Genomic DNA, 21,065 nt, shown 5'->3' on the forward strand with positions numbered 1-21,065 from the left:
TGTAGGACAAAGTGCCATGCATGCTCAGATCAAATTCCTAGACCAAAGCTATTGGCTACTAGCCTGAACATAGTCCCGTCCTAACGAAATAACGGCATCACGTATTGTACAATCGGATTTTCCAACAACTTTGTCCGACCGTGTGTATGCAACAGTTTCAGACAAAATCCGTCGGACAAAATCCGTCGGATTTGGTTGCCGGAATCTCCGACCGTGTGTACAAGGGCTAAGAGAGCAAAATACATTTGACCAAGTTCTTCATTTTTTTTAAACGGACGCCCTCCCAGAATTTTGCTCTGGCGTGCCCACTGGGTCGCGTTCCCGCAAACATCCGTGACTGTCGGGTCCGGAAGACCTGGCGCATCACGGATCGTGGTAAACAGCTGCTGGTAGCGTCCGTTTACCATGTGATCGCTCTGTCAAATGACGGAGCGATCACTTGTAAACAAACCGGCGTCATGTCATGATGCTGGTTCCTCCCTCCCCTCTCTGTACCGATCTGTACAGTGTGAGGGGAGTGGGGGCCCCTGCAACTGGATTTTGCTGCAACATTCTGGAGGTATCTCTATTAATTACTACATTGATCACCTCTGCGGTTTTTATTTTTTGTTCTATAAACAAATGAAGAGCGATACGTTTGAAAAAAAACACAATTTTTAGCTTTTTGCTATAATAAATATCCCAATTAAAAAAAACCAAAAACTTTTTTTTTTTTACAGTTTAGGCCGTTATGTATTCTTCTACATATTTTTGGTAAAAAAACAAAACAAAATCACAATAAGTGTAAATTGATTGGTTTGCGCAAAAAGTTATAGCGCCTACAAAATAGGGGATAGATTTTTGGCATTTTTATTATTTTTTTTTTTAACTAGTAATGGCAGCAATCTGTGATTTTTATCGCGACTGTGACATTGCAGCGGATATATCGGACACTTTTGCCACTATTTTGGGACCATTCACATTTATACAGAAATCAGTGCTATAAAAATGCACTTATTACTGTATAAATGTCACTGGCAGGGAAGGAGTTAACACGAGGGGGCAATCAAGCAGTTAACTGTGTTACCTAGGGAGTGATTCTAACTGTGGTGGGATGGGACTGACTTGGGGAGGAGACCGATCGGTGTTCCTATATACTAGGAACACACGATCTGTCTCCTCTCCCCTGGCAGGACGTGGATCTGTGTATTCAAACACACAGTTCCACGTTCCTGCTCTGTAACAAGCAATCGCCCGACTCCTCAGTGATGCGGCCAGCACACGCACACGCCCCCTATACCACCAGGAAGCCAAGGATGTCATATGACGCCCTCCCAGGATGGGAGATCCCATCTGCTGACATCATATGACAATGGGCGGGTAGGGAAATGGTTAAAAAGGCAGTCTGGGCCAGATTTTGGAGGAAACAAGGACATTAATGGCATAGGTGTGTGTTGGCTTTATGTTAGAATCAAAAGTAGAGGTCGTGCCCCACCCTACCAAGGGGATCAGTGTGTGAAGGGAGCAGTGAGAGGTGCACCTTGCATTGTACTGTCCATATCAGGACAGACAAAGATCTGAGCCTGTGAGGGATGTAGCAGCTGTGAGCTGCAGGATAAGAAGCCAAGCTGACAGATGTACAGCATTTTGTGCACAAGCACTGGGACTGTGTGTTAGATTATCTGGAGTACCTAGGCATGAGGCCTGAGCAGTAAAGCTGCAAAGAGTCTACTCTGATCTCCTGCATCCTACTAGAACAACAGTCAGGATCTGGGCAATGGCTAGGTGCAGATTTATGCACCCCAATAGGTGGTCCCCTTTTTGCCCACTGTGGAGAAATCCTAACCTCTGACGGTTTCACTCTATACCTGTCCCTCAGGTATGGGCCCAGTATAGAGACATATTCTCTGCAGGAGTCCTGCTTCCCTTCCCTGACCGTAAGGACAAATTTCAATAAGGTAGTTGGATGTATTTCGATACTTACAACTGCGTCATGCAGCTAGAGCCCAGTTCTCGGCCTCCCTGAGCTTTGCTCTGGATCCCATAGAAGAACTGCTAGCTCAGGAATCGTTATCTAAACTGTTGTCTGCTCTCTATCTAGCTTTGCTGAGTGTGGACTCTCCTAAGGTTGGTAGGCTCTGGGACAAGGGAAAGCCAACCTTCCACCTTAGATAGGGAGGACTACTTTGAAGATAGTACCAGGTTATTGATTTACCCCCAGAGGTCACAGGAATGCCCCAGATGTGGTAACGGTGTAGGCACGTATACCCATATGTTCTGGAGCTGTCCATCGATTTTGGGAGAAGGTAGTGTAACTCAGTAACTGTCGCCTTTAGCTGACTCTCCCGGTCTCTCCTGGAACTAGCTCTGTTGGGAATTCAAGATGAAGAGCAGAGGCCTAGATGCACCAAATTGTTGCTTGCCTAAGTCTTCTATTATGCTAAGTAGGAAATCATTCTTCCCCTCTTCCCCTCTGTAGGTTCATACGAAAAATCTATTAATGCTGTCCTTCCTATGTACAAATTGACCTACATCAACAGGAATTGCCCTAAGAAGTTCAACAAGGTGTGGCAGCCATGGACGGCCTAGGAGGAGATATTTTCTCCTTGAACCTTTGTTTAGGGAGCTGGTATGGCTACAATACCTTTCTCTTGCTTTGGACAGGCCTTGGTTTGGGCATCTTTTTTCCTCTGGGTTAAGCCTTTAGCCTTGTTGTTATTTGTTCACCTGTTGTGAACTTTGAGTTCTCCAGAACTGTTTGTGTGTAATGCGATTCTTGATATTGTCTATACTAATGAATTTGTACATGCCTTTGCTGGTAACATTCTGTTTGTTACCACTTATTGAACAAGCCTCTTTCTGAGATTTGGTGTTTACAAGTTAAAAACAGGTTTCCTTGCTAGAAAATTTCTTAAAACCCCCAAACATTATATATATATTTTTGATAACTGCTTAGAGAATAAAATGGTGGTTGTTGCAATACTTTCTGTTACACAGTATTTGCGCAGTGGTCTTACAAGCGCACTTTTTTGGGGAAAAATACACTTTTTTCAATTAGAAAATAAGACAACAGTAAAGTTAGCCCAATTTATTTTTTTATGTTATGAAAGATAATGTTATGTCGAGTAAATTGATACCCAACATGTCACGCTTCAAAATTGCGCCCGCTCGTGGAATGGTGACAAACTTTTACCTTTAAAAATCTCCATAGGCGACGTTTAAAAACATTCTACAGGTTGCATGTTTTGAGTTATAGAGGGGGTCTGAGGCTAGAATTATTGCTCTCGCTCTGCCGATATCGGCGATACTTCACTTGTGTGCTTTGAACACCGTTTTCATATGCGGGCGCTGCTCACGTAAGCGTTCGCTTCTGCACGCGTGCTCGGCAGGACAGGTGCATTTAAAATGTATTTTTTCTTATATATTTTACCTTTTTTTTTTTTTTTTTTTTATTGTTCTTGTTAAAGGAAAATCGGTGTCACTTTTATTGCTATTACAATGAATGTAAACATCCCTTGTAATAGAAAAAAACCATGACAGGACCTTTTAAATAGGAGATCTGGGGTCAAAAAGACCTCAGATCTCATATTTACACTAAAATGCAATGAAAAAAAAATTAAATGTCAATGTTTAAAAAATATCGCTTTAAGAGTTATGGGCGGAAATTACGTTTTTACGTCGCTTCCACAATGCAATGGTATAGAGACGGGTGGGGATCATCTTCCCCTTACTCGTTTCCATACCAAGCCAGGGAGAGGAGCCAATCACTTGCGCTGCTACCGATGGCTCCGGTAAGCGGCGGAGGGCACCAGAGAGCGGAGGCGGGGCCCCCTCCCCCGCCACCAATAAAAGTGATCTTACAGCGAATCCGCCACAGAGACCACTTTTATCTAAAAAAGGAGCGCTCACTGAAGAGGAGGATACTGGGTTTATGGTAGCCAGCTGCTGCCATAACATCAATATCCCTCTTCAAAGTGGCGACGTATATCGGCGCGAGCCGGTCCAGAAGTGGTTAAAAAATCTGCAAAGAAAGCCACAAGGCTGAATATTGTTTGTTTGTACCCTTGCGTGGGAAGACTTTCATTTGTGAATTTTTTTGCACTACCAATGACCACCAAAATCCTCAACTTCTCACACCAGGTATATGTGCACAATTCCACCATAACTGTTATCAAGCCCTTTGTTGATAATATCTATTTGTTCATTGGATATACAGTTAGGTCCATATATATTTGGACACAGGCACGATTTTCATACATTTGGCTCTGTATGCCACCAGAATAAAATTAAAATGAAACAATCCAAATGAATTTGAAGTGCAGACTTTCAGCTTTAATTCAAGGGGTTGAACATACATATCAAGTACAAATTTTAGGAACTGCAACCATCTTTTTACACAGTCCTCCCATTTTCAGGGGCTCAAATGTAATTGGACAAATTAATATAATCATAAATAAAATGTTCATTATTAATATTTTTTGGAGAATCTTTTACTAGCAATAACTGCCTGAAAGTCTGGAACCCATGGACATTACCAAAGACTGTGTTTCCTCCTTTCTGATGCTTTGGCAGGCTCTAACTACAGCTGTCTTCAGTTATTCTTTGTGTGTGAGTATTTCTGCCTTTAGTAAGTGAAATGCATGCTGAATTGAGTTGAGCTCAGGTGATTGACTTGGCCATTACAAAATATTCCACTTCTTTTCCTTCAAAAACTACTGGGTTGCTTTTGCAGTGTGTTTTGGATCATCGTCCATCTGTACTGTGAAGCACCACCCAATCAAAGTTGCTGCATTTGGCTGAATCTGGGCTAACAGTATATCGCTAAACACTGCAGAATTCATCAAGCTGCTTCTGTCTTCTGTCACATCATCAATAAACAACAATGATCCAGTGCCACTGGAAGCCATGCATGCCCATGTCATTACACTGCCTCCACCATGTTTTACAGATGACGTTGTGTGCTTTGGATCATGAGTTGTTCCAAGCCTTCTCCACACTTTTTTCTTCCCGTAATTCTGGTACAAATTTATCTTAGTTTCATCCGTCCAAAGAACACTTTTCCAGAATTGGTCTGGCTTTTTTTGGATGTTTTTTGGCAAAGTCTAATCAGTTTTTTCTATTCTTCAGGCTTATGAATGGTTTGCACCTTGTGGGGAACCCTCTGTATTTGTTCTAGTGAAGTCTTCTCTTGATTGTAGACTTTGACAATGATACGCCCACCTCCTGGAGAGTGTCCTTCACTTGTCTGGATGTTGTGAATGGGTTTTTCTTTATCATAGAGAGGATCCTGGGATCATACACCACTGTTGTCTTCCGTGGACTTCCAAGTCTTTTTATGTTGCTGAGCTCACCAGTGCATTCTTCTTTCCTCCAGAGAACTGAGGAAACAACTGAAGTTGTGAAACGCGTCTTCTGATTGGCCCACGCGTCACTTCCGGATCCCAGAGCTTGCGTTCCACGCTGGAACGCACTTCCGGTTCCGGCCATCCGACCATCCGGACGCTTAACAAAGCTGGAAACCGATGAAAACTATTAGAAATACAGAGGTGCTGCTCCAAATCAGCTTTTGGAACACAGAGGCAAGCCTATTGTCGTCCCCCCTGTCTGCTTTTATACTCCATCAGCTCTGCAAACCCCGTGGACCGGATTGAGACATGGATACATCCCTATCTAATTTACATGCCTAAATCACTCTGACCTTTGTGAGTAGCCATTTGGCCGTATGTTTTTTATTTTAATAAATACTTTATCGTTTATACTGCACTTAGTCTGGCGCACCTTCTCCCTGTTTTTTGTATTCTTCTTTCCTCCGAATGTACCAAACTATTGATTTGACCACTCCTAATGTTGCTGCTATCTCTCTGATGGATTTGTTTTGTTTGGCAATCCTTACAATGGCCTGTTTCACTTCCATGGACAGCTCCTTTGAATGCATGATGTAGGTTCACAGCAATAGATTCCAAATGCAAATACCACACTTATGCCCCGTACTCATGATCGTCAATGTTGGATGTGAGCTTGTTGGCAGAAAGTCTGACCATGTGTATGGTCCATCGAATATTTGTTGTCGGATTTTCTGGCAACAAATGTTGGCTAGCAGGCTCTCAAATTTTCGGCCAAAAAGTCCACGCATACACAGAATCAATGCTCACCAAAAACAACATTAGCAGGAGGAGCCCAGAGGAGTGCACCTTTGAAAAGGGGGGGGTGGCTATTCTTAAAGTGTATTCTCCAGTAGTGATGGACGAACTTCCGACGGGACGTTTCGCGAACGCGGACCGCGAACACGGCCGATAGTTCGCGAACCGTAACGTTCGCGGCGGGCCCCATTGACTTCAATGGGAGGCGAACTTTGCAAACCTACAGGTCAAATTTGCAGCCACAAAATAATTACTAGCTGTGCAAACATAGTCCCATCACGTGGCCAATGACATAACACATGTATGAGGTGAATCTGGGATCGACAACTACAAGCATTCTTTTTTTATATGTGAAATTGTGACAATTCAGGACTGTGGAGCGCATGAAGGCAATGGAGGAGAGGGACGGTCAGGGTTGGCAAAGAAGAGGGTGCAGGAGATGATCACCAGCAGCGTGGCATACAGCAATGACACCTGCATGGTGATAGAGTGATCTGACACCAGCACCGTGATAGAGAGCACTGACATCAGCAGCGTGACATAAAGCACTGACACCAGCACCGTGATATACAGCACTGACACCAGCACCGTGATATACAGCACTGACACCTGCAGCGTGACATACAACAATGACACCTGCACCGTGATAGAGAGCACTGACATCAGCAGCGTGACATACAGCAATGACACCTGCACCGTGATAGAGTGATCTGACACCAGCACCGTGATAGAGAGCACTGACATCAGCAGCGTGACATGCAGCACTGACACCAGCACCGTGATATACAGCACTGACACCAGCACCGTGATATACAGCACTGACACCTGCACCGTAAGCAGCCCCAGGAGGAAGACAACATTGCACAGGGATGGTGGGAGCCCCTCACAATGAGCATAGCACAGGGATGGTGGGAGCCCCTCATAATATGCACAGCAGAGGTACAGCCCCAGGATGAAGTCAGCACAGCACAGGGATGGTGGGAGCCCCTCATAATAAGCAGCCTCAGGAGGATGTCAGCATAGCACAGGGATGGTGGGAGCCCCTCATAATAAGCAGCCCCAGGAGGAAGTCAGCACAGCACAGGGAAGGTGGGAGCCCCTCATAATGAGCATAGCACAGGGAAGGTGGGAGCCCCTCATAATATGCACAGCAGAGGTACAGCCCCAGGAGGAAGTCAGAACAGCACAGGGATGGTGGGAGCCCCCCATAATAAGCAGCCCCAGGAGGAAGTCAGCACAGCACAGGGATGGTGGGAGCCCCTCATAATGAGCATAGCACAGGGATGGTGGGAGACCCTCACAATGAGCATAGCACAGGGATGGTGGGAGCCCCTCATAATATGCACAGCAGAGGTACAGTCCCAGGAGGAAGTCAGCACAGCACAGGGATGGTGGGAGCCCCTCATAATAAGCAGCCCCAGGAGGATGTCAGCATAGCACAGGGATGGTGGGAGCCCCTCATAATAAGCAGCCCCAGGAGGAAGTCAGCACAGCACAGGGATGGTGGGAGCCCCTCATAATAAGCAGCCCCAGTAGAAATATGACACCACTCAACCTCTTCAGAGAGGAGGGTACGGGCATATAGTACGGTGTGCTTTTTTTGGACAAGGAAGTGAGCCAAATGAAGAAAGAAGGTCTGTGTGCTCGATTAAAAAAATTGTTTATAGACATATACATGGTCTACTTACTGGTCACATGTGTTGTATTCCTCCGAGATCCATGCCTCATTCATTTTTAGAAATGTGAGGTAGTTAACACTGTCGTGAGCTAGGCGAGTACGCTTATCGGTCACGATCCCCCCTGCTGCGCAGATCGTCCTTTCGGACAGGACACTGGACGAGGGGCAAGCCAACAGTTCGATTGCAAATTGGGCAAGCTCTGGCCAGAGGTCAAGCCTGCCCACTCAGTAGTCCAGGGGTTCATCACTCCTCAGAGCGTCCACATCGGCCGTTAACCCAATGTAGTCGGACACCTGACGGTCTAGGCTTTCCCTGATGCTGGATCCGGATGACACCTGTCGATGGGTCGGCTGAAAGAATGACCTCATATCAGAAGTCACCAACACATCTTCAAACCGGCCTCTTCTTGCAGGCGCTGTTGGATTGGTACCCGCAACTCCTTCTCTGTGAATGGGAATTGCTCCTCTGCCAGCGCACGCAAAAGCAGAATGCAGCATTTCTCGAAGCAAGGCCTGGAAGTGCTCCATTCTGAAAGCCCTCTGTGACGGCGGTAACATTTCTGCCATTTTGTGTTTGTACTGGGGGTCTAAGTACGTTGCCACCTAGTACTGGTCCTTGACCCTTATGCTTTTTATACGGGGGTCCCTATTAAAACACTGGAGCATGAAGGCCCCCATTTTCACTAAAGTGGAAGCGGTGTGGTGGCCTGGCTCCTGCTCATCATCCAGGATAATGTCGTACTCTTCATTCTCCTCTCCCCATCCACGCACAACAACAGGGATCCCAGAAAGGTTTAAAGCATGCTCTTCTTGCTCCTCCTCATCCGCCCCGGCACCATCCTCCTCTGACTCCTCTTCAGACTCCTGTTGTTCACTTGTCTCAGATAGAGTAGCCCCCCCGGGAATTCATCCAGCATTGCGACTTCCTCATCTTCCCGCTCCTGCTCCTCCACAGCTTGATCAATGACACGACGCAATGCACGCTCCATAAAGAAGGCATAAGGTACCATGTCACTGATGGCGCCATGGCTGCAACTGACCAGTTTGGTGATCTCCTCAAATGGCCGCAGAAGTCTGCATGCGTCGCGCATGAGCAGCCACTGGCGCGGTGAAAAAAAACCCAGCTCCCCAGAACCTGTTCTGCCGCAGAGTTCATACAGGTAGACGTTAACTGCACGTTTCTGCTGGAGCAGCCTATCAAGCATATAGAAGGTTGAGTTCCATCGCGTCGGGCAATCGCAAATAAGAGGTCTGACCGGCAGATTGTGTCGCCGCTGAATGTCAGCAAGGCGAGCCATGGCCGTATAAGATCTTCTGAAATGGGCCGAGATTTTCCTTGCCTGCCGCAAGATGTCCTGGACCCCAGGGTATTTGACAACGAATCGCTGCACGACCAAGTTTAAGACGTGTGCCATGCATGGCACGTGCGTGATTTTGCCCTGTTTCAATGCGCTAAGCAGATTGGCACCGTTGTCACACACCACATTACCAACTGTCAAACTGAGCCACTTGCCACTGAACATGGCCATATAGCTCTGGGGTGCCCTTCTATGAGAAATACTTCCTTCCTGGGACCTTCCATTGTGGTGTTCCAATGGCCACAAATTTACGAAAGGCCTCCGAGTCCACCAGTTTATATGGCAATAGTTGGCGGGCTATCAGTTCTGACAAGCCAGCCGTCAACTGTTGGGCAAGAGGGTTATCCGGCGTCATAATTTTTTTACGCTTGAACATTAGGCCCACGGAAGCCTGCCTTTTTGCAGAAAAACGTGAGCTTGGCGTGATGGAAGGTGGAGTGGAGGACAATTGTGAGGAGAGAGGAGAAGAAGTAGAAGACGAGGCAGGACAGTGAGAGCCTGGAGTGTGGCTTTGTGTGTTCCGTTGCTCCCACTGGGCTCGGTGATGGCTGCTCATGTGCCTTCTTAAGGCGGTCGTCCCTAGGGGAGTGTTGGGGTTACCGCAACGAATGCGTTGACTGCAAAGATTGCAGATGGCAACACTATTGTCAGCAGCGGACACGTTAAAAAAAGCCCACACTGCGGAGCCATGTGCCGGCGTCCTGGGAGCGCCAGATGTGACCGTACATGGTCGATGACTCGCTCCTGATACATTAGCAGTCTGCTTTGTCCCTCCTGTGCAATGTAAGTTATTCCTGCTTCTCCTCCCTATCTGCTGGTCCATATCTCCCTCTGAACTCCCCTCCTCTTCCTCTCTTGTGGGCACCCACGTGACATCACTAGACACGTCATCATCGATGTCACCTTCCCCACCGCTATAAGTAGAGATCTCGGAGTAGGCAGCAACACCGGGGACCAACCTCCTCCTTGGGCTGATCTGGGTACTGTCGTCAGACTGCTGAGTGGCGGTTCTTGCTACCTCCTCTTCCTGATCCAATGCCAAGAGTGGCTGAGCATCAGAAATGTCTTGATATGGATCGGAAAATAATTCCTGTGACTCAAGTGGAAGGTATGTGGTAGTGGTGGTGGTGTTGTTGGTGGTAGTGTCTTTGGGGGTGCAAATAGCAGAAAGTGAAGAAGAGGGTGCAGATCGAGAGGATGAGGGGGGGTGCAGAAGAGTAAGGCTGAGTGAGCCACTTAACCAAGTCTGGTGCGTCCTTTAAAGTAATTGAACGCACCTTCTGCAACTTCCCACTTTGGCTCAAGCCTGTTGCTCCTGCCCTACCCCTACCACCCCTGCGGAAGGGCCTGCCTCTTCCTCTGCCTGTCATTTTTTAAATGACCCTGTGACAAAACTCTCAGTCCCTATACTGATAAAGGACTGCTGCAGAATAGGGCAGCAGTCAGCAGTAGTGCACCTCAACCCTATATATTGTGGACCTATACCAGTCCTTAAGGATTAGCAGACTGTACCTCACTCAACCCTATATACTGTAGTACACTATACCTTACCAGTCCTTATAAGGACCTTTGTGGAACTAGTAGCTTGTGATTAGCAGACTGTACCTCAGTCCCTATACTGATAAAGGACTGCTGCAGAATTGGGCAGCAGTCAGCAGTAGTGCACCTCAACCCTATATATTGTGGACCTATACCAGTCCTTAAGGATTAGCAGACTGTACCTCACTCAACCCTATATACTGTAGTACACTATACCTTACCAGTCCTTATAAGGACCTTTGTGGAACTAGTAGGTTGTGATTAGCAGACTGTACCTCAGTCCCTATACTGATAAAGGACTGCTGCAGAATTGGGCAGCAGTCAGCAGTAGTGCACCTCAACCCTATATATTGTGGACCTATACCAGTCCTTAAGGATTAGCAGACTGTACCTCACTCAACCCTATATACTGTAGTACACTATACCTTACCAGTCCTTATAAGGACCTTTGTGGAACTAGTAGGTTGTGATTAGCAGACTGTACCTCAGTCCCTATACTGATAAAGGACTGCTGCAGAATTGGGCAGCAGTCAGCAGTAGTGCACCTCAACCCTATATATTGTGGACCTATACCAGTCCTTAAGGATTAGCAGACTGTACCTCACTCAACCCTATATACTGTAGTACATTATACCTTACCAGTCCTTATAAGGACCTTTGTGGAACTAGTAGGTTGTGATTAGCAGACTGTACCTCAGTCCCTATACTGATAAAGGACTGCTGCAGAATAGGACAGCAGTCAGCAGTAGTGCACCTCAACCCTATATATTGTGGACCTATACCAGTCCTTAAGGATTAGCAGACTGTACCTCACTCAACCCTATATACTCTAGTACGCTATACCTTACCAGTCCTTAGAAGGACCTTTGTGCAACTAGTAGGTTGTGATTAGCAGACTGTACCTCACTCCCTATACTCATAAAGGACTACTGCAGCAGAAGGGCAGCAGTCAAGTATAATATTCTTTCTATATTTGGAAGAAAGAATATTATACGTGTACAACCCTATTACCATACCAGTCCTGAAAAGACCTAATAGTAACAGCTACTGATTAAACTGACTGTCCCTCACTGCCACACACAGCTTCCTGCCTGTCCCTATTTAAACTGACAAAACACAGGCTGCTGCAACAATAACTTGAATAGCACTCAAAACTATAACCTGTACAACTTTACCATACCAGTCCTGAAAAGGACTTTTGTGGACCTAATAGTAACAGCTAATGATTAAACTGACTGTCCCTGCTGCACACAGCGTCCTGTCCCTCTCTCTACACTGACAAAAGACAGGCTGCTGCAACAATGACTTGAATAGCAGTGCCTCAAACCTATATCCTGAACTACACCTAACACCTATACCATACCAGTCCTTAAGAGAACTTTTGTGGACCTAATAGCTAGCGATTTGGGTCACTGCAGTCTCTCCCTGCTCCACACAGCAACCTCTCCCTATAGTGACATACGAAAGAATGTAAAATGGCCACCGGATCGGGTCTATTTATAGGTTAGGGGGAATGTCCAAGTGTCCATGTGCTGTAATGTCTCAATTAGCTGTCCTGTACCACATGATGGATGTGTCATCATAGGTCAAAGTTCTTTTACACAGTAAACATGGAAGTCCGTCGGGCGAACAGCGGCAATAGTCCGCCGAACGGGCGGACCGCGAACAGCCGAAATTCGCCGCGAACCGACCGCCGGGCGAACCGTTCGGCCATCCCTATTCTCCAGTCAAAAATGAAAATGTTTCTATTAATTATATGTAAAATTGTCATGGTTATGCAATAATCTTTGTCAGCTTACCCCTCCTCCATGTGTTCACCTTTAGAGGCAAGCCACCCTCACCTTGCTGCTTATATAATCTTCCCTCAGCATAGCTCCACCTCAGCCTCCAATTAGGAACACTATGTTAACCTGTGCATTGCAAGCCAACCTTGCTGATCAACCATTGTGTGTTTAGCTTTCGTGTGCTATTTGCTGTCTCTCCTAAGTCTGATTCCAGTTGGCCTGTTCTTGATTATCACTGTCTTCTGGTGACCCTGGCCTTTGGCGTGTTCTATGTTTATGCTTGTCTGCTAGTCGCCCCGACCTTGGCTTATCCCTTTACTATCCTTGTTGTTCCAGCCTACTGCTTCCTTCCTCTTTCTCCTGTAGTCTACCGTGAGTGTGAGCTGTGAGACCCTGGGGGCCACGACCTGGAGCCAGACTGCAGCGCAGTCCATCCTCACCACTAGAGGCTCTGGTGAACACCTGCTGGCTCTAATGCCGCGTACACACGAGCGGATTGTATGGCGTACTTAGTCCGTCATACAATCCGACGGACAGTCCGTCGTACTTTCCACTGAACGGACTTGACCACACACGGATACACAAACGGTCCGTCGAAAGCTTGCGTTATGACGTGTACAGCACGTATGACGGGACTAGAAATAGGAAGTCCAAGACACAGCAAAGCACCCTTCCTCCGTGTAAATCCTTTCTGGGCATGCGCCATTCTTAGTCCGTCGAACTAGCATACTGACGACCGTATTGTCCGCTGAAACCAAAGTACGACGGACAGAATTTCGAAAAAAACGAAATTCTTAGTACCCCGGACTGCACGCTGAAAAAGTCCGCTGAAGCCCACACACGAGCGGATTGTTCGCTGAAATGTGTTTCGACGGACTAAGTACGCCATACAATCCGCTCGTGTGTACGCGGCATTAGACTCCACGCCCTGGGGAATCTATGCTCTAGCTCCCAATGGGATCTGTGTTGATGCTCCAGTACACCTGCTTCCTGAACCTCCCAGAGTTCAATCCGCAGCAGTCAGCCCCAGGGTCCAGTACCTTAGCGGTGCACTCCTGACAAAAATAACTTTATCTTTGACATTATTAATTTTCTGTATAACTGATTGCCAAGCTTAGAAATTCCAATCAAATCTAGACAATCAGCTTCTCCCTGTTCTTCAGGGACAACCTAACTTCCTTATTTCTGAATTCTGCATTTTTTTATTTTGAAGCATAAGGCTGAACTTAGCTCACCTTAATGATTGCAGGGGAAAAATTTAAGTGTAATGTCACGTACACACGGTCAGAGTTTCCGATGGGAAATGTTCGATGTGAGCTTGTTGTCGGAAAGTCTGACCGTGTGTATGCTCCATCGAACATTTGCTGACGGAATTTCCAGCCACAGATGTTTGAGAGCAGGTTCTCAAATCTTGTAAACTAGCGTTCGTAATGAAGAATTAACATTTGCAAATTATGAAATTATGAAATCTCGAAATCCATCACACAATTCTCTTCTTTAATGGGATAGTAATGAAGCTGCTTTGCTGGTGATACTGATGGAGTTATTGCAAACAAATTTTCAAGGCTTTTTTTTTCAAGTGATATCAAGAATAAAAATAATAATATCGCAAAAAAAAAAAAACGAAAAAGAAAAGCGCGAATCAACACTCAACAAACTTCTACTAACACGAAATTAGCAGAAGGAGCCCAAAGGTTGGTGCTAAAGAGCTGAAAAACCACGTAGTACGTCTAGTACGTCACTACATTCGTAATTGTTGGCCAACATTTGAGTGACCTTGTGTATGCAAGACAAGTTGGAGCCAACAACCTTGAAACTAAATTCCACGGTTTTGCTGTCGGAAAGTCCGATCGTTTCGCACTAACTGTAGTGCTTAATCATAGCCACTACAGTACATAGTACATAGCACTACAGTTAGTGCGAAACATCAGCAATTTTTCCTTGTTCGTTGTGTTTGTTGAGCTGTGATGTGATTTTTCAATAAAAGAAAGTAGTTTTCTGAAGAGTGTGGCAGTCCAGAGCTTGCTTTTCGTCTGTTGCCATTTTGAAAGTCCGTGCGATCATGTGTACGCAGGTGAGCTTGTTCGGAAAGTCCGTCGGACCTCTGCCGAATGTCCGTCGGGAAGTGCGTCGGACCTAATCCGTCGAACAGTCCGGTCATGTGTACGCGGCATTAGAGTGCGCACTTTCAGCTCATATCCATTATATAACTATAGCTTGAATATGTTTTGGTAAATACTTGTGAATACTAAAATTGTGTCTGTGTCCAAATATATATGGACCTAACTGTATGTACTATTAGTAAAATCTTCTGGGGCTGAAGTGATTAATCTTTTCTTTTATAAAGCTTGTATTATTTCCTTACTGGTGTGCATCTGTATGCTTATGATTAATGTTATATCCTGGTTGCAGTAGTTCCTCTGCTCCCAATTACTTTGATTCGATTACTGGTTAATTTCCCAGGAAGGACAACTGTCTGTTTTTACACTCCACTCCAGACGCAAATGTAAAATAGCACTTACAGCAAAAGAGTGAAGCCCCATACACACTATCAGTTTTTCTGCAGATTTTTTCCTTCAGATTTACCAAACTCATGTAGTGCAAGGGCCCGACTGATTGCATACACATTGAAACTCCTCATATTATATGGTTTTGGTAAATCTGAAGGAAAAACTCATCAGAAAAACTGATAGTGTGTATGGGGCTGAAGGGTTACTAATGAGCGGGAAGGCAGCAAGGTAGCCTGGGGAAGTACATCTTGCTGCGGTGGGGGAAAGTTATCAGGATGCATGTTCACTTTGGCACCCTAAATAAGCAAATTGGCAGTCTTTTTAAAAAATCAGCAGAGTCACTCTAAGGGCTTGCCACCTGGCAGATACCAATGGGACTTGTTTACAATCTTATTAATAGGAAAGAGCACACAATTTATGTAATCTAATGTCAAGTAATGTCAAGAGGGTACTATGAGAGGAAATAAATATCTGCAAGTGTTGCACTTACAAACCACTCGACATACATGCACATAGCAGGAAAACATTTACAGTCTCTGACGCTAGGTCCACCCTTTATGTTTTATTTCTTTTATGCCTTGTACACATGGTCGGACGTTCCGACGGAAAAGGTCCGATCGGATTATATTGGCGGAAAATCCGATTGTGTGTGGGCTCTATTGGACTTTTTCCGTCGGAAATTCCGATGGAAAAAATTTGAGAGCAGGATTTCAAATTTTCCGACTTAAAAAATCTGATCATTTGTAGAGAATTCCGATCGGACAAAGTGCCATGCATGCTCAGATCAAATTACGAGACCAAAGCTATTGAAACTGATCTTAGGCACTTTGGCTTAGTCAGGGCTCAAAATTTCAAGTTCTGAGCCACTAGCCAGGCCTTAAGAGTTACTCGCCACCAGTTCCGCCGCCCAACCCCTCCCCTGTCCCGGCCCTAAGTCCTAAACACGCCCTGATAAATTATTTCATGAAATTACACTGTTAAATGTTTTATGCAGAATGAAATTCCAAAAATAAATATTAACAGCTATAACAATGGGGGGTATTGTATTGGAAGGAGGGGGAAACTTTTGCTTCAGTAGGAATTTGCTCTTAACTTACATTAGACCTTTGCACTAATTACTTATTCCTGACGTCTGCTCACTGTGTGTTACTTACGCCTGACTTTTGCATCTTGTGCGTTATTTACTCCTGACACCTACACTCCACCTATCCATAAGAATGCATGTGCCTCCACTGTGGGGTTACTCATTAGTTAGTGATAAGAACTACAGATACGAGGGTGCCTTGGTGAGGTTCTGTAGCTTACGCATAATTTGCAAATGCGTGCAGACTAAACTCCTGTTTTTAATGCATACTGTTAGACAGGTTGATTCGGTTGTCTGGGGGCTGGTCTGTAAGTAAGCTTGTTTTTTTCCTTGGATTTATCCTTGGCTTTGTTTTTATCTTATGTGCCCTCCAATGCTGCTTACTGTAATGGCCAGCTATAGGTGGGGGTAGTGGTCCCCTTTTTTGTACCCCTACACTCTGTGCATTACTTACCTGTGATCTCTGCATTATAGACTGCTGGATCCTGTACTCGATGAGTTACTTACTCCTGACCCCTGCCAGGGCCGCTTTTAAGGCAGGGCAAAAGGGGCAGCTGCCCTGGGCCCTTTTATTCTTGTGGGGCCCAAAGCATCTGCCTCATACTTGCCAACTATCCTGGTTTAAATTCCTTCGTCCCTTGAGGTTTTAGTCCCATGCTGTGTCCTGATATCTCAGTGTGAAGTGCTGCTACTAACACTGCCCAGCTCTGCCCTATTGTTGTGTACAGATGACTCGCCTGCAGACCCTGTGTTTACATGTAAATTTCTGGCATTCATATGTAAATAGAAGTGGCCGGCAGCATAAATATGTATATCATGGCCCCGTGAGGCCCTATCCACAGTAATCTCTAGAAACCAATCAACAAGCAGAAATCATGTGCTGTAACCTCTAGCAACCAGTCAGTGAGCGGTAATGATACACTGTAACCTCTGGCAACCAAATCGCAATAGCTGCCTGATCTGATTCAGTAAACTGATTTTGAGTCTAGCTGCTATTTATTGTATGTCTCAGAGCAGGTGGAGAGTGAAACTGCATGGGGGGGCCCAAGAAATGTTTTGCCCAGGGTCCAATCAATCAATTAAAGATGGCCCTGACCCCTGCACTCTGTGTATTACAGACATGTGACCTCTGTACTCTGTGAGGTACTTAATCCTTACCCCTACACTCTGTGCATTACTTACCATTGACTTTTGCAAATTATATGTTACCTACTCCTGACCTGGCATTCTGTACATTACACATTTGTGACCTATGCATAATGTGGGGTACTTACTCCTGAGCCCTATCTGCTCTAACCCATTTGCTCTGTGAGATACTTACTCCTGATTTCTGCTTGCTTCCTTTTGACCCCTGCTGCTATTAGATCTACCCCTACTTTGCCCCTGCCCTACCTCCATTAAAAGGGGGTATAGTGTGTTCCCAGATTTAATTATGAAAATCTGGTTACCTTAATCTGTACAGGAAGGGAACAAGGGGGACTGTACTGGTGGGGAGGGAGGAGGTCTGTACTGAGTGGAGGGGGGAGGTCTGTACTGGTGGGGAAGTGAGGCTATAGAGGGAGATCCTTGCTATTTCCATTACTAAGTGATGTGGGTGCTGTGTGAGCTGTATTATACTGTAGTAGCATCAGCTACACACAATATGCAATGTTGTGTTCCGCAGCAGCGTGGGCAACTTCCTGTCTACTACTGGAACTAAACTGCCTCAATGCTACTCCATTATTCAGGAGAAGCCTTGCATTTTCTGAATGAATACAAGGCTTCCCCTGATTGGTCGAGGCGGAAAGGCGAGCGGATGATGTCATTATCAAAGCTGCTGCAGTAAAATCTTTAAACCACACCCATATGGTCATGCTCAATTTTCACTAACCACACCCACTTTTTGCCAGAGTGCGCTACATGTGCCAAATTTTACCCCTTTAAAATTGTCCCTCAAAAGTTGGGCGGTATAATTTTATAATACCTGGCTTGACATGCCCATATTATTTTATTAGAAGAGCTTGAAAAAAAAAAGCTTGATCATGTACTGAGCAGTGTGTATCTTTAACGCACCAGACTTGTCACCTGTCACATGCAATCACAGTATTGCTGTCACACAGAGTGCCATCTATTTATTTCCTGCATGTAATAATATGGCAGGAGAAGAAGAGACAGCACTGCCTAAGGAAGAGGAGTCTCAAGCAGATGTGTGTCCTACAATCCCAGAGCTGCAGAGACTCTTGGATAGTAAACATCCTTTTCCTCATCACGTGGATGAAGTGTGGCCCAACTTATACTTGGCAGATCTGTGAGTATTGTGTTATCTTGACTAAATCAATATGTAACCTAATATTAAAGCCTAGGCAAAGATCAAATGGTCACTGGCTACCGGAAGCATTTTAGGTATTTTATATTACTGTAGACAAGAAAGAGTCTATTCATTTTTAGCAAGACAGATCTTGTCTTGTAATTAATGCTGAGGTACGATGGTCTGCAAGGCACAAACCAGAGGAAGAACATATGTATGTAATTATCAGATACAGCTATCCCTTCTACATATATAATTAGAAATTATGCATGAACAAGCTTTTTCGCAGATGATTCATTTTCAGCAACTCAATTTTGAAGCAGGACTGGTGGCTTTTGGTACCCGCGATCGTCTCACGGGGTGGCTGAACGGGGAGATGCCGTTGTAAACAGCATATCCCCGTTCTGCCTAGCAACAAGTGACACTGATCTCTGCTCCATGTGATTGGAGCAGAGATCAGTGTTCACTAACACAAAGCCTAGCCCCCCACAGTTAGTAACATGCCCCTAGGAACATTTAACCCCTACACTGCCACCCCCTGGTTAACCCCTTCACTGCCAGTGTCATTTACACAGGAATCAATGCATTTGTATAGCATTGATTGCTGTATAAATGACAATGGTCCCAAAAATGTGTTAAAAATGTCCGATGTGTCCGCCATAATGTCGCAGTCACAATAAAAATCGCTGATCACCGCCATTACTAGTAAAAATAAAAATTATTAATAAAAGTGCCATAAAACTATCAGCTATAACTTTTGCGCAAACCAATCAATAATTGCGATTTTTTTTTTACCAAAAATATGTAGAAGAATACGTATCGGCCGAAACTGAGGGAAAAAAAAGTTTTTTTATATATTTTTGGGAGATATTTATTATAACAAAAAGTAAAAAATAATGAGTTTTTTTTCAAAATTGTCGCTCTATTTTTGTTCATAGCGCAAAAAATAAAAACCACAGGGGTGATCAAAAACCACCAAAAGAAAGCGCTATTTGCGGGGAAAAAAGAATGTCAATTTTGTTTGGGAGCCACGTCGCATGACCACGCAATTGTCAGTTAAAACGACGCAGTGCCGAATCACAAAAAGTGGTCTGATCTTAACCACTTGACCACTGGGCACTTAAACACCCTTAATAACCAGACCAATTTTCAGCTTTCAGTGCTCTCACATTTTGAATGACAATTACTCAGTCATGCAACACTGGACCTATATGAAATTTTTGTCCTTTTTTTCACACAAATAGAGCTTTCTTTTGGTGGTATTTAATCACTGCTCGTTTTTTTATTTTTTGTGCTATAAAAGAAAAAAGACCGAAAATTCTGTAAAAAAATGAATTTTTCTTCGTTTCTGTTATAAAATTTAGCAGATTAGTAATTTTTCTTCATAAATTTTGGCCAAAATTTATACTACTACATATCTTTGGTAAAAATAAGTACAAATTGGTGGATATTATTTGGTCTTTGTGAAAGTTATAGAGTCCACAAGCTGTGGTGCCAATATCTGAAAATTGATCATATCTGAAGTACTGACGGCCTATTTCAATTCTTGAGACCCTAACATGCCAGAAAAGTACAAATACCCCCCAAATTACCCCTTTTTGGAAATAAGACATACCAAGGTATTTAGTAAGAGGCATGATGAGTTTTTTGAAGTTGTCATTTTTTCCCACAATTCTTTGCAAAATCAAGATTTTTTTTACTTTTTTTTTTTTCACAAAATTGTCATATTATCAGTTTATTTCTCACACACAGCATATGCATACCACAAATTACACCCCAACACACATTCTGCTATTACTCCCGAGTACAGCGATACAACATGTGTGAGACTTTTACACAGCGTGGCTACATACAGAGGCCTAACATGCAGGGAGCACCATCAGGCGTTCTGGAGCACCCAGGACAATTCTGACATTTCTCTCCTACATGTAAAAATCATCATTTATTTGCTAGAAAATTACATAGAATCCCAAAACATTATATATGTTTTTTTAGCAAACACCCTGGAGAATACAATGGTGGTCGTTGCAACTTTCTCACACGGTATTTGCGCAGCAATTTTTCGAATGCTTTTTTTGGAAGAAAAACACAGTAAAGTTAGCCCAATTGTTTGCATAATGTGAAAGATGAAGTTACGCCGAGTAAGTAGATACCTAACATGTCACTCTTCAAAATTGCACACGCTCGTGGAATGGCGCCAAACGTCGCTACTCAAAAATACCCATAGGCAACGCATTAAATTGTTTTTACTGGTTACATGTTTTGAGTTACAGATGAGGTCTAGGGCTAGAATTATTGCTCTCGCTCTAACGTTCGCAGCGATAACTCACATGTGTGGTTTGAACACCGTTTTGATATGTGGGTGCGACTTACGTATGCGTTCGCTTCTGCATGCGAGCACATGGGGACAGGGGCGCTTTAAAAAAAAAAAATTCTTATTGTTCATTTTACTTTATTTATTTTAGTTTGACATTTTTTACCCCAAAAATTAAATTTTTCGATCACTTGTAATAGGAATATGGCATGACAGGTCCTCTTTACAGTGAGATATGGGGTCAATAAGACCCCACATCTCACCTCTAAGCTGGGAAGCCTGAAAAAAAAAAATTATAAAAAAATAAAAATAAAAGATTCTGGCTTTGATCGTATTGGCTAGTCGGTAGAAGCACCGGAGGGCAGCGGGAGGGGGGGGGGGGGGGGATGTGT

General features: G+C 44.5%; 1 protein-coding gene across 2 annotated transcripts in view; it reads left to right on the forward strand.

Annotated features, from left to right (window-relative positions):
* Positions 1 to 21,065, forward strand: part of LOC143930085 (dual specificity protein phosphatase 13A-like) — a 190,289-nt gene that overhangs the window by 161,667 nt on the left and 7,557 nt on the right. Inside the window, exon 1 of one of the 2 annotated variants that reach the window (XM_077454031.1) lies at positions 18,179 to 18,359. The exons of the other annotated variant lie outside the window; for it this stretch is intronic. Within the exon in view, the coding sequence (XP_077310157.1) occupies positions 18,205 to 18,359 (155 nt within the window). The 5' untranslated portion in view covers positions 18,179 to 18,204. Of the gene's footprint in view, positions 1 to 18,178; positions 18,360 to 21,065 lie in introns of those variants that run through there. 2 annotated transcript variants of the gene reach the window in all.

This window comes from Lithobates pipiens, unplaced genomic scaffold (assembly GCF_037356315.1).
Source record: "Lithobates pipiens isolate NorthernLeopardFrog02 unplaced genomic scaffold, aLitPip1_a1.2 Scaffold_25, whole genome shotgun sequence".
Lineage (NCBI taxonomy): Eukaryota > Metazoa > Chordata > Amphibia > Anura > Ranidae > Lithobates > Lithobates pipiens.